This window comes from Sinocyclocheilus anshuiensis, unplaced genomic scaffold (assembly GCF_001515605.1).
Source record: "Sinocyclocheilus anshuiensis isolate Anshui unplaced genomic scaffold, SAMN03320099.WGS_v1.1 scaffold147, whole genome shotgun sequence".
Taxonomy (NCBI): Eukaryota; Metazoa; Chordata; class Actinopteri; order Cypriniformes; family Cyprinidae; genus Sinocyclocheilus; species Sinocyclocheilus anshuiensis.
This window is the reverse complement of record NW_015549585.1, coordinates 965,213-978,973: the sequence shown is the minus strand read 5'-3', so window position 1 is coordinate 978,973 and position 13,761 is coordinate 965,213. Positions and strand designations below refer to the sequence as shown.

Genomic DNA, 13,761 nt, shown 5'->3' with positions numbered 1-13,761 from the left:
CTAAATCATATTACTAATAATGTAATATAATATAAATTCTATAATTATACAATTTAAAACTTATAAAATAAAATATACAATAACTTTAAAATACTAATAATACTAACAAAAATACTAATAATATAATATAATATAATATCATATAATAAAACACATACACATACAACCACCAATCAAAAATTATAATAATTACATAATAATAGAATAATTAAGACTTCTTTTAATGTTTTTGAAAGTCACCGGAGCAGTTACTCAAAAGATAAAATAACAAGAGAAAGATGTATGAAAGATATATTTTGCAATATGCTACTATGTGATACTCTCAGAACCTTATTCATCTTTTCCATTGCCAGTCAGAAACTAAATCTAAATGTGATTTCACAGTCTGTTGGCTGACTGAAAACATTCAAATCAACCTCAAAAAACACGTTGATAACAATCAGGCATATTCAAATGTTAACCCACTTCTTCAAACCACAAGAGGAAGACGAGAGTGAAGATGGCAGGACTCACAGTGATCTGCACAGACAGCTGGCCCTCGCCGGCGTCTTTGGCATCGATGGTGAACTCCACAGGGAAGCTGGCCGAGAGGCCAGTGGTCAGGCCGGGGCCGCTGGCACGCACCTTACTGGCATCATGAGTGGGCTGAACACGCAGTTTGAACGGACTGAAAGACATTTGAAGGACTGGTTTGATCTAGTGAACGCTAGCACTCACAGCGGCTGTGAACCGAGCGAGTGAATCTGACACAGGTTACCTGCGTGGAACTTCCTCGTCTGCGTATTTGACCACGACGGAGTACGAGCCCTCGACAGACGGCGTGTAGGCCACTGTGTTTGTGCCGTCACCATTGTCTGTGACTTCAACTGGGTCGGCTATACCTGCAAACAACAACAACAACCCAGTTATATGATCAGTCTGCCTTATTTACAGAATGACAACTGCTACAATCACAGTAAATTAAACATGCAATATAGTGAGAATGATAAAGCACCACACTTCGGTTAGAAAAATTTGTCGCATAAAGTTGACAAACAATAAATAAATAAATAAAAATCAATCAATCATTTAAGAACATAATGTGCAGTAAGCTAGTATTTAATTCAGAACAAAGCAAAAAAAATACTATAAATTAAATAAATATATACATGAATAAATATGTTTAAGCGTATATAGTGTAATATGATAGTATTTAAGAGCAAAGCCAATAAATAAATATTTAAACCAAATAAATAGTTATTATTAATAAATAAAGTGTTTACATAGATACTGTGCAGTATGCTAGTATTTAATTCAGAACAAAATAAAATAAATATTAAAGTGTTTACATATACACTGCAGTATTGCACTTTTTAATGCAGAACAAAATAAAACTCAAAAACAAAGCCTCAAAAATAAATAAAGTTTCTACATATATACTGTGCAGTAAGCTGGTGTTTAATTCAGGATAAAATAAATAAATATACAAATAAATAAATAAATAAATAGATCGTTTACCTAAATGCTCTGCAGTATACCAGTATTTAATTCAGAAAAATAAATAAATAAATTAAAATAAATTAAAAAGCCCAACAAAAAGAAAAAAAGGCAGTGTCATTTCATGCACAAGCCTCATGTAAATGTTTGTACCTTTAGGTCCAGTTACGGCCACAGAGAGAGGAGCGACACCAGCTTTACTGCAGTCCACAGTGAAGGATTGTGGGACTTTAGCTCTCACTCCAGAACCGACACCAGGCCCAGAGATCTTCACCTTACTGGAGTCAACAACATCCTTCACCGGCACTTTAAACGGGCTTCCTACAATGCAAACAAAAATAAACCCTTTTACATTCAGACACTAACTAGTGCGCCCCAGCATGCTCATGCAATTCAAATGGAGCTGTAATAAGACAAGGTGGATAAATAAGATTTACACAGAAAGCGGGTGAGAAGATAAACAAAATAAGTCAATGACAAGTAAAAACAAGCCAATAATGACAACTAAAGCAAGGTTTTTATATATTGTCGTTTGCAGAAACAGGCTGCCACAATGCTAGCATGTTTTATTCACTGCTATGCAGTTTCTTACGTATTCTAAGAGAGTTTGGACTTTGTTTCCACAAGCCTGTAGTCTGAGAACTCAACAACTCCTCTTAAATATTGCTCTAGTAACTTCTACAGACTTGATTTAAACAATCTGGAAGCGGCATGCATGTGGGAGAATCGCACTCTGTGGTCTTGGCGCGGTGAATGTTTTCACTGAAACGCGAGCTCATAATGTCCAGCAGTGAGAATGTGGTAGCTGCTCTCCTCAGATCCGCGAGATCTCGCTTCCTGGGTGTAATACTAACGAAAACAAATTTGCGGCATAATTCAAGTAGTTTTGCAGGGGGAAACTCGAACTCTGGTTAAAAACATGTCAAGTTGCTTCTCTCAAAGCTCCAGTAATGCTTTCTTCAGGTCTGGACTTTAAGTGGTGCACAGGGGATAAAAACAGAGGCAGTTTCACGTACCAGAAATGTGCTGTCCTCCATACGTGATGTTGACGTCATACAGTCCAGGCACATACGGGGTGTATTCAACATTACAGCTGCCATCTTTGTTATCTTTGCAGGACATTTTCGACTCGGATGGACCTTCTATGGTTATTCCCAATCCACCAATACCAGCTCCTCTGTACGGATCAAAAGACAGTTAGTTAGACAGTATCAAACAGTCATTTTAGTATGTTTTTGATAATATACAGAACAAGATCTAAACCACTGTTCAAAAGTCTGAAGTTGGTAAGATTTAATTTTTTTATTTAATGTTTTTGAAAGTCTTATGTTCATTTATTTGATCAAAAATACAGTGAAAGCAGTAATAGTGTATTATTACAATTACAAAAAAATAAAAAATAAATAAAATATTACAACAGTGTAATGTTAGTATCATTGATAGTATTTATTTAAAATTTTAGTAATTTGTTTGGTAAATTGTTTGTCATTTTCAGTATTTTTATTTTTTAAATATGTATATGTATTTTTTATTCATTTTTATTTTAGTTTTAGTTACTCTATTTCAGTTAGTTGCCAAGGAAATATTTCACATTTTCATTTAGTTTAACTAAAATAAGTTAAGTAAATAAGGTAAGTTTTTTTTTTTCAGTTAAAGTTTATTTCAAGTTATGAAAATGCTTTAGTTTTAGTTAACAATAATAACCCTGATTTAAAATTACTGTTTTCTATTTGAATATATATTAAAATGTAATTTATTTCTGTGATCAAAGCTGAATTTTCAGCATCATTACTCCAGTCTTCAGTGTCACATGATCTTCATAAATCATTCTAATATGCAGATTTGCTGCTCAAGAAACATTTCTGATTATTATCAATGCTGAAAACAGTTGTGCCGTTTCATATTTTTGTGGAAATCGTGATACATTTAATTATCTGATGAATAGAAAGTGCAAAAGAACAACATTTATTTAAAATGTTTAAATTTTTTAAACATTTTTGTAACACTATAAATGTCTTTATTGTCACATAAATACATTTATTGCATCCTTGACGATAAAAAAAAAAGAAAAAGTACTAAGCCCAAACTTTTGAACGGTAGTGCAGGTAACGGTTAAACTAAATTACAAATGTATGATTTTTTTTAAAGCTCTTTCACCTGGTGACGATGGAGAACTTGTTGGGTTTGTCGGTCAGTGCTTCTTCCAGACCCGGGCCCTTGGCCTGCACACGTGAGGGGTCACAGCCCTCGCCCACCCCGACCTGGAACGGGCTCTTTGGAACCGGAGTCTCATCGTAGAGAACCTCCACACTGTGGACTCCTGCGGCAAGCAGACAAAAGACAATCACACTCAGCTTCTAAGAAAGAAAAACAATGTTTTTTCCTGTAGCGTCTTGCTTTAATCAAACACTGCCGTGCTGCTGCTGAGAACGAGCCTGTCACCTCAGAAATCTCGCCATATTAGCAGTATTTTCTGGCGAGCTTTTTTGCTGTCCTTCAAAATACACAAGTACAAGATGAAACCTGTAATGTTCCTGTAGCTCAAACAGTACAGCATGGCGCTATTATGAAAACTGTGGGTTAAATTCTCAGGGAATGCATGCACTGATAAAACATATTGCTTGCATTACATTCAGTTCGTCGCTTGGATAAAAACGTCTGCCAAGAGCATGAATGTAACGTAAACCAGCATTTGATGGGAAGAAACAGCCAATTCTGAAGAAAATGTGATACAATTGGTTGGCCATGATGACATCCACTTGGATCAATGAATTAATTCATTAATAAATTAATAAATAAATAACATAGGATTGTCTAGGAGGTCAACCGGATGGATGGATGGATAGATGGAAAAATAAAATAAAATTAAATAAAAAAAATTAAATAAAACATAGGATTGTCCAGGAAATTGGAGTAATAAATAAATAAATAATCCTGGCCATTCAATTGTATTAGTAAGTAAATAAAAAAAAAAAGCATGCTATCCAGGCCATCCAATTGGACCTTGGATTAAAAATAGATAAACAAACAAACAAACAAATAAATAGATTATCCAGGCCATCCAATTGTATTAGAAAATAAATAAATAAACAAACAGTCCAGACCATCCAATTGGATCTTGGATTATATAAATAAATAAATAGCTCAAGTAAATACTCTGCAGTACGCCAGTATTGAATGAATGAATGAATGACATAAGATTTTTCAGGCCATTTAAGTAGATGTTGTGAATTGTACCATTCTCAAACGGAGTGTATTCCACGTTGTAAGTCCCGTCACCGTTGTCACTAATAACACAGTCTGTAGCAGCACCCGACGGGTTCTTCACATGAGCTTTAATGTGTTTCCCACCAACTTTGGTCAAAGCTCGTGCATCCACGGTGAAGTCGGTCGTGGCCTCCCTGAAAACGCCTGCAGACCAGAGAGGAAAAGCACACACTGACTCTTTGAAGATGTCTCACAAAACAATGCATCTCCTCTATAAAAATTGTCATCGCCTTCGAATTAAAATCATCTTTCAGCAAAATTGTTTTTCAGGGCCATCTTGCAATGAAGGATTACATTACAAAGACAGGTTGCAAGACAGGTTGAGATGCATTCATTCTTAAAGGGGTCCTATTATGCTCTTTTACAAAGTCTTGATTCGAGTCATTCGTTGTAGTTTTTGAAAAGTGATTTCTGTTAAATAAAATATCTCCAAAGTGGACTTTGAGCTTTGTAACTTTGCAGATCTTTTTTATGCTCAAACAGCAACATTACAGACTAACTAAAGTTGAAAAAGTGAAAAAGCATAATAGGACCCCTTTAAAAGTGAACATGAAATGGTGTTTGTAACCCATTTAGTCTTGATATTTATGTCAATACCTTCTCCTGCAACTCCTGGTCCAAACACCTTCACTTTGGTGGTATCGACAGCCGGATCCACGTTCACTTTGGCGGGGAAGTTGGGGACGGTCTTCCCTCCATACTTCAGCAGTAGCGTGTACATACCCGCCGTCAGCGGGACGTAGGTGACCGTGTAGGTCCCGTCCTTGTTGTCCAGAACTTCAGTCTTGGCTTTCACTCCAGAATCAGACTCGGCCTCCAGCGTCAACTGGCCCGGTCCAGCTTTGGCGCAGTCGACGTTCAGCACACTGGTCTCGCCTACTTTGCCTCGTTTCAGCCCGGAGCCGGATGCCACCACTTTGGTGGGATCAAACGGGTATTGGATGTCAGCGTGGAAAGGCGAGCCGGGAATGTGGACGTCCTCAAAGAGAATGTTGATTAGATACGCTCCGGGTTCGGTGGGGAGGTACGACACAGAGCAGGTGCCATCGCCATTGTCAGAGCACTCCATTTTGGCTTCGGTTGGGCCCTCGACGGTAAGACCGAGTCCACCGGTTCCAGCGCCCTTGGTGTCAATGGTAAACTCAGCAGGGCTCGCCACAAGACCACCCTTCAATCCTGGACCAAACGCTTTGACCTGTACAGACAGAACCACCAAGTTACGACCTCTTCTCTTCTAAAAGAAGTCGAATCATGCTTTCACTTCAGCATACCTTGCTGGGATCAGGAGGCAGCATGGCTTCAACTGGGAAAGGGCTTCCTGGAACTGGATTGCCATCATAAACGACCTCCACCACGTAGGCGCCCTCCTCTTTGGGGATGTACTTCACCAGACTGGCTCCTTTACCAGGTTGAGGCTCCACGACGCAGGGCACAGACTTCCCTGATGGGCTGGTGATCTTGACTTCCAGTTTGCCTTGTCCACCTGCTCCTCTTGTACCAACAGCAAACTCTTGATCCTCAGCCACTTGCACTCCTGGAATAAAACATTAAATGGGGTTTCATTATTAAATTAAATAAAAACTACATTAAATTACATTGCATTAATTAAATCAAAATTACTTGTATAAAATTTTTATTTGAAATAACGGACTAAACTTAAATAAATAAATAAAAATAAATAAATAAATAAACAATTTCCAGGCCATCCAGTAGGACCTTGGATTAAAATTTAAATACTTGTTATCAAATATAAATATATTTAAATAAACAGATTTAAATAAATAAATACAATAACATAGGATTGCATAAAATAACGCAAGCCATCCATTAAACAAATAAATAAATAAATAAATAAATAAACAACAGAGGATTGTCCAAAATTAAAATAAATAAATAAAATACACAAATCATCCACAAATCATTCAGGTCATCCACTGAAACTTGGATTAAAATTTTTATATTTATTATTAAAAATAAATATTATGTAAAATAAATAAATAAACAAACACAACTGTCCATGCCATCCAGGAGGACCTTGGATAAAAATTTAAATATTTATTATTTATTATTAAATAAATATATTTAAATCAATCAATAAATAAATGAAATAGGATTGCATAAAACAACACAGGCCATTCAATAAATAAATAGCTTAAAATAAATAAACATAGGATTGACCAAAATTAAAATAATTAAAATACACATTTTCCAGGCCATCCACTGAAACGTGAATTTAAATAAATAAATAAATACATACATAAATAAATAAATAACATACGATTTTCCAGGCCATTCACTTGGATCTTGCTAAGGTCCAATGGAGCAGCAACACCAACAGCGAAGGGGCTTTTAGAAATAGGGTCACCACCGAAGGTCACAGTTATCACCATCTCTCCCTGAATTGGTACAGCAAAGCAGAATGATGATGCCAGATGATAAATAGTGAAAGATGTTCAATTCACCCATTTAAATTCCTTGAACTGCTTTTAAATCTGTGATTCTCCATTGCAGATCCCTACCTGCTGGACTGGTGTGTACTTGACGGTGTGGGAATAGTCATAGTTGTCAATTATCTCAAAGCCTTGAACGGGCTGTCCTTTATTAGGTCCAGAAAACTGCACGTCCAGAGGAGCTTTGCCAGCTCCTTTGGTGTAAACGGTGAAGTGTGTTGGTTTTCCATTCTCCACACCTGAGGGTACAAAGACACCGCATGGGAAAACTAACAGAGAGACTCAAATGTCATCCAGTTAAACCCAGATTCTTGATGAGATCAAACCGTTTATCATCAAATCCAACATCAAACCTGCTCGGGCGAGTCCTGGTCCCTCTGCTTTCACTTTGGAGGCATCATGTGAGGGATCCACTTTAACATGAAACGGACTGGCCGGGATTTCCTGAAATGGATCATTCAAAATGAAAACACCATATTTGCAAAGATTCAGAAATCTTATTTTCTTGGATTAAAATGTAATTAAATGAATAAAGACAGACATAGGATTGCTCTGGCCATCCAATTGTATCTTGCATTAAAACATAAATAAATAAAATAACATGATTTTCCAATCCACTTGAACAATCAATTAAAATCAAATAAAAATAAATAAAATTATTGTCCTGAAACGGATCATTTAGAATGAAAACACCATATTTTCAAAGATTCAGATATCATATTTTCTTGGATTAAAATGTAATTAAATGAATAAATACAGACATAGGATTGTTCTGGCCATCCAACTGTATCTTGCATTACAGTAAAATATAAATAAATAAATAATAAAATTATAACAATTTTCCAATCCACTTGAACAATTAAATGAAATTAAATGAAATTAAATTAAAATAAATTTAATTTAATGATACTTTAACATGAAATGTCCTGAAACAGATAATTTAAAATGTTCAAAGATTCAGATATCATATTTTCTTGGATTAAAATGTAATTAAATGAATAAATACAGACATAGGATTGTTCTGGCCATCCAATTGTATCTTGCATTACAGTAAAATATAAATAAATAAATAATAAAATTATAACAATTTTCCAATCCACTTGAACAATTAAATGAAATTAAATGAAATGAAATTAAAATAAATTTAATTTAATGATACTTTAACATGAAATGTCCTGAAACAGATCATTTAAAATGAAAACACCATATTTTCAAAGATTCAGTAATCATGTTTTCTACAAATCTCTATGGTAGTAACTCACTTGATCAGTAAAAAGGACTTTGATTGTGAGGCGTCCGGCTCCAGGAGGAATATATTTGACAGTGATGGTGTCATTGGCATTGGGAATGATGTCAAAATCAACATCCTCTTCATTATCGCTGATAACATTAGCTTCACACTTGATTCCAACACTTACGTCACCTGAAAAACCACCAACACCAGAAACACTGTGTGTAATTCACACTTGAAAAAGCAGTGGTTTTGGTGAATGCAGTGAATGTGCTTTACCTTCTCCAGCTTCTGTGCAGTCCACGGTGAAGTGCGTCGGCTCGTGAGCTTTCAGTCCGGTTCTCTCCAGTCCTGGACCAAACACTTTGACTTTGTGAGGGTGGCATCCCTTTCCAACATTCACCTAATGGAATAAAGCCTCCTGAATGTTATTTACAACAAGTAGTGTTACTAGAGAATGAAAAATAGCACATTTTAAGAGTATAAAAATAAATAATGCAAATCAAGTTGAAGAGCATTTGATGCATTTTCAGGGTGCAGAAAGTCACTTAGCATTATTAAAGTTAGTATTTGAAGCTTTTACAAATATTTTTTGTTACTTTTCCAATTCGTTCAAGACAACTGGGAACATGTAAATGAAACACAAACTCACAGAAATCACACACAACAAATATTAGAACATTAAGTATTAGAATTTATTGAACGCGACACTTTTAAAACATGAATTCAGTCATGAATCAAACACTTAAATGCATAAAAGCAAATGGAAAAAGTCACCCTTTCCCTTCTGTAAATATAAATATGTTAGTACTTCGTTTGAACACTGCATTTTTCCAAAGTCTGACATTGTGAAATGTTTGCACGATCAGTCAAGTAAAAGCAAGTTACATTGTTTGAAACTCCGCATTGAGTTTGCTTTGTGAAATGAATAAAGAGTGACGTATGAACAAATGTTTACTCTGAGCTTTGTATAATGTTTTGTATAATAATCCTTCAGTTCACGTGTGCATTTAACAATTTTCATTACTAATTCAGTCAAACTTATTTGTACTTCATGCTTTATTAGTAAATATATATATAAAAAATAAAATATTAAATCAAGTTTGATAATATTTTTTCATTCTTCTTCTGGAAAAAAGCAACTCTGGATTGCAAACACCACAATACACCATTTTACAGTCAAAGCAGTCAGTGATATAATCTAATACAATTTCATTCTGTGCAAAATCATTGAAAATTATTTAGACATTAAAAGTAATTTAAAAATCACTTAATGTTACAAACATACTGAAATGGAATTGGATTTTGTGCTTTTGCAGCAACAGAAACACTCTTTAAAGCAATGATGGATAATTCTCTTAAAGATGAAACAGAAGAAAGCAATAGATAAATTGATTTGAAAAATATGAAAACTAAAATGCACCGAATTTAATATGAATTACTGATTTTAAAAAAAGTGATTATGTAGTGAAAAAAAGGTTTTAAAAATAATAAAATACAATACTTTTGTTCATCCTACTAATCTTAAGAAACATGCAATGCAATCACAAATTAATCAACTAAACATTATTTTGTAAAACATAATGTGCGTTTTGCTCCGTTTCATTCCTTAAAGCTGATCACCAATGCAAATATTTCATATTAAGCATTAAAATCAAAACGAACAGCTGAAATTTTTTCATTCTTCTTCTGGAAAAAAGCAACTCTGGATTGCAAACACCACAATACACCATTTTACAGTCAAAGCAGTCAGTGATATAATCTAATACAATTTCATTCTGTGCAAAATCATTGAAAATTATTTAGACATTAAAAGTAATTTAAAAATCACTTAATGTTACAAACATACTGAAATGGAATTGGATTTTGTGCTTTTGCAGCAACAGAAACACTCTTTAAAGCAATGATGGATAATTCTCTTAAAGATGAAACAGAAGAAAGCAATAGATAAATTGATTTGAAAAATATGAAAACTAAAATGCACCGAATTTAATATGAATTACTGATTTTAAAAAAAGTGATTATGTAGTGAAAAAAAGGTTTTAAAAATAATAAAATACAATACTTTTGTTCATCCTACTAATCTTAAGAAACATGCAATGCAATCACAAATTAATCAACTAAACATTATTTTGTAAAACATAATGTGCGTTTTGCTCCGTTTCATTCCTTAAAGCCGATCACCAATGCAAATATTTCATATTAAGCATTAAAATCAAAACGAACTGCTGAAATTATCTGACAGTATAGCAGCGGCGCTCCATAACGGAGGTGGTTATGATGATGACAGGTTTATATTTGGCTGTTGAAGTGTTAAGAGCATCAGCTGTAGTTAGTGTGATTAGTTGCTCTAGTGTATTAGTACTGACAGCTGAAGTCTCCTTTGTGTTTGTGAGAATGCTTTTGCCCTCAGGATCTGTCGGTCTTACCCTGAAGGGGCTGCTGGGAACACTGACGCCTCCCCAGGTCACGGCCAGCGTGTGTTTGATGGCCGAGGTCGGCGTGTACGAGCAGGAATACACGTTATCACCTTTGCTCTTCACCTTCACGTCGATGGGGATGCCATCTGCATCCTGGGAAAACAAATGAATTCAAATGCAGCATGGGTGGAAGTTCAACTCGGATTGGTTTGTGTTACACATTTATTAGCTGATGCTCGACAAACCTGTGCGATGATTCTCAGCGGCCCGTTTCCAGCATCTTTGGCCTCGACGGTGAACTCCGCAGGTTTGCTTATGATACAGCCGGTCTTCTCCAGTCCTGGTCCATAAGCCCTGACCTACAAACAAGTACATACTGTATGTGAAAAACAAACTGTATCTAATAACCTAGTAAATGCACAAATGCAATGTCCTTTATTTTGGGTTTGCTGGGATTTGTTTGCACTTTTTGCAACAACAATACAATAATTTAAGTAGATTTAGTTTGTAATTGTTTAATGCATTTTATTTCTTTATTTCTGAATTATTGGTTTTTATTTGTTCTGTTGCACTAGGATGTTTGTGCTTATGCAGTTAAAGAAATACTCTTTAAACAATGATGGATAATTCTCCTAATGACAAGTTAAACAGAAGAAAGCAATATATTATTTATTTATTTTTTTTAATAAAAGGCATTTGATTGAATTTGAATCTAAACTACTGATTAAAAAATAAAATAAAATGTTTGCCAGTATTTTAAAACAAAATAAATTTTTGCTCGTCCTGCTAATCTTAAGAAACATGCAATGCAATCACAAATCAAAATTCAAAACATATTCTATGTAAAACAGATTTAATAAATAAGTGTTTTGTATTTATATATTTATATATTATATATAAATCAATATTGTATTTATTTATTTTTTATTTTTTTAAGTGGGTACTACACATTGCCACAATTTAAATATTTTATTTTATAAATATAAATAGCTATAAAAATTGCATTAATTGTGAAAAAAGTTTTTTATATTTATAAAACAATATAAATGCCTGTCTAGTACTCACTTAAAAATATATTTAAAAATTAAATAAAAAAAATAAAATAACCTGAAATCACTAATATTAATTACAAAAACAATCAGAAAAAAAACCAGGATGCATTACAATAATGAGAATTTTGGGGAGAAATGTGCTTAATTGTCATGAAAACAATGCAATTGTTTCCATATGTTCATGAAGTATAAGAGGTTTTTCCACTGCCTTGTTTACCTGGTTGGGGTTGCTGGCTTTGTTCTCAGGGACGATGTAGGCCATGAAGGGACTGTCTTCAATGTCTTCATCATCACACATGACATGGACAGCGTATTCACCCGATTCAGTGGGCCAGTACCTCACATTACACGAGCCGTCGTTCTGATCATCACACTCGATCCGGGCCTGAGACGGACCCTCGATGGCGAAGCCTACAGAAAGGAAGGTATTTACATCAAATGATGATAAAACAGGTTATGGAGCCCTGATTTAAATGAGACTATGATAAAATGTGTGAAGATGTGGTAAGAAGCTCCTGTGATCTCACCGAGAACTCCGACTTCAGTTCCGATGGATTCGGCCACAAAGTCCGCAGACTTGCCCACAACGCCTCCCTCCAGCCCCGGACCCCACGCACGGATCTTCTGCTGTCCGGCTTCAGAGCCCACCTGAACCTTGAAGGGGCTGCACACAAGACAAAGACATCTGATGAAATTTCACTCAACAATCAGAAAAAAAAAAAAAGAAATAATAATTTACATAACAAAAATAAGCCTTATTTTATGACCATTAAGATTTTAGGTGTTTTCCATAAAAATTAAGAAACTTTTCTTTACAATTAAAGTGATGCAATTTTTTAAAATATTTAAACTGTGGCAATGCAATCTACTGTATGCAGATTGAAAAAATAAATAAACATTTTATGTACCAGGCTTATTTTAGTATTATTTGTATTCTATTGTCAAAGTATTATTATTATGAATTAGCTTTTATTTTTATATTTTCAGGTTTCATTTTAATTTTGTTTTGGTCAATTTTAGTTTGTTTTTTTTCCAGTTTAGCTTTAATTTATATTTATTACAGTAATGTTAGTACTCTAACTTAAACTCATTTCAGTTTAAGATTTTCATTTAATACTTATATTTTTTATTTTATTTGTTTTTTTTTCTTAAATGTTTCTATTTAGCTTATTACAGTTTTAGTACTGTTCAACTTACTTTATTTCAGTTTTTAAGTTTTTCATTTAATATTTATATTATTTTATTAGTTTTTTATATATATATTTCTATTTAGCTTTAAATAATAATAAAATAAAACATTTAAATTTAAAAAAAATTACAATAAGGAGAACCTGTTGAGAATAATAATGACAAAAAACATATTCTCAATTAATATGATGCATTATTTCCCTTAAAAATTAACCACATTTTCCTGACAATTAATGTTATACAATTAATGTTATTTTTTTATATTATTTAAATTACGGCAATGCAATCTATGCAGATTGAAAAATAAAATAAAAAATAAAAAATAAAATAAAACCTTTAAATAAAATAATTACAATAATGGCAACCTGTTGGGAAAATGGTTTAACTTCTTAAAAAAAAAAAAAAAAAAAAACTTCACAATTAATGGTGCAATTTATTTTTACATAATTAAATATGTAGCTCCCACATTAATATATACATACTAAAAAAAAAGAAAATAAATGTTTTTTTAATTAAGTACAATAATGAGAATTTGAGCAATAATATGCTTAATTGTCATGAAAATGATGTAAAATTGCAGAAAAATCTCAACTGTCCTAAAAACAAGCTTCATTGTCTTTAAAGGGGTCATACGATGCGATTTCAAGTTTTCCTTTCTCTTTGGAGTGTTACAAGCT

General features: G+C 33.6%; 1 protein-coding gene across 3 annotated transcripts in view; it reads right to left on the bottom strand.

The window, feature by feature from the left end:
- Positions 1-13,761, bottom strand: part of LOC107657976 (filamin-B-like) — a 100,631-nt gene that overhangs the window by 26,621 nt on the left and 60,249 nt on the right. For all 3 annotated transcript variants that reach the window (XM_016446332.1, XM_016446331.1, XM_016446330.1), the window contains 17 exons: positions 12,424-12,560; positions 12,114-12,307; positions 11,090-11,203; positions 10,854-10,997; positions 8,704-8,827; positions 8,456-8,616; positions 7,547-7,637; positions 7,263-7,432; positions 7,022-7,139; positions 6,015-6,277; positions 5,341-5,938; positions 4,714-4,887; positions 3,634-3,796; positions 2,493-2,653; positions 1,630-1,797; positions 758-881; positions 514-667 (listed from right to left, as the gene is read on the bottom strand). In XM_016446332.1, coding sequence (XP_016301818.1) covers positions 514-667; positions 758-881; positions 1,630-1,797; positions 2,493-2,653; positions 3,634-3,796; positions 4,714-4,887; positions 5,341-5,938; positions 6,015-6,277; positions 7,022-7,139; positions 7,263-7,432; positions 7,547-7,637; positions 8,456-8,616; positions 8,704-8,827; positions 10,854-10,997; positions 11,090-11,203; positions 12,114-12,307; positions 12,424-12,560 — 3,058 coding nt within the window. The remainder of the gene's footprint in view (positions 1-513; positions 668-757; positions 882-1,629; positions 1,798-2,492; positions 2,654-3,633; positions 3,797-4,713; positions 4,888-5,340; positions 5,939-6,014; positions 6,278-7,021; positions 7,140-7,262; positions 7,433-7,546; positions 7,638-8,455; positions 8,617-8,703; positions 8,828-10,853; positions 10,998-11,089; positions 11,204-12,113; positions 12,308-12,423; positions 12,561-13,761) is intronic.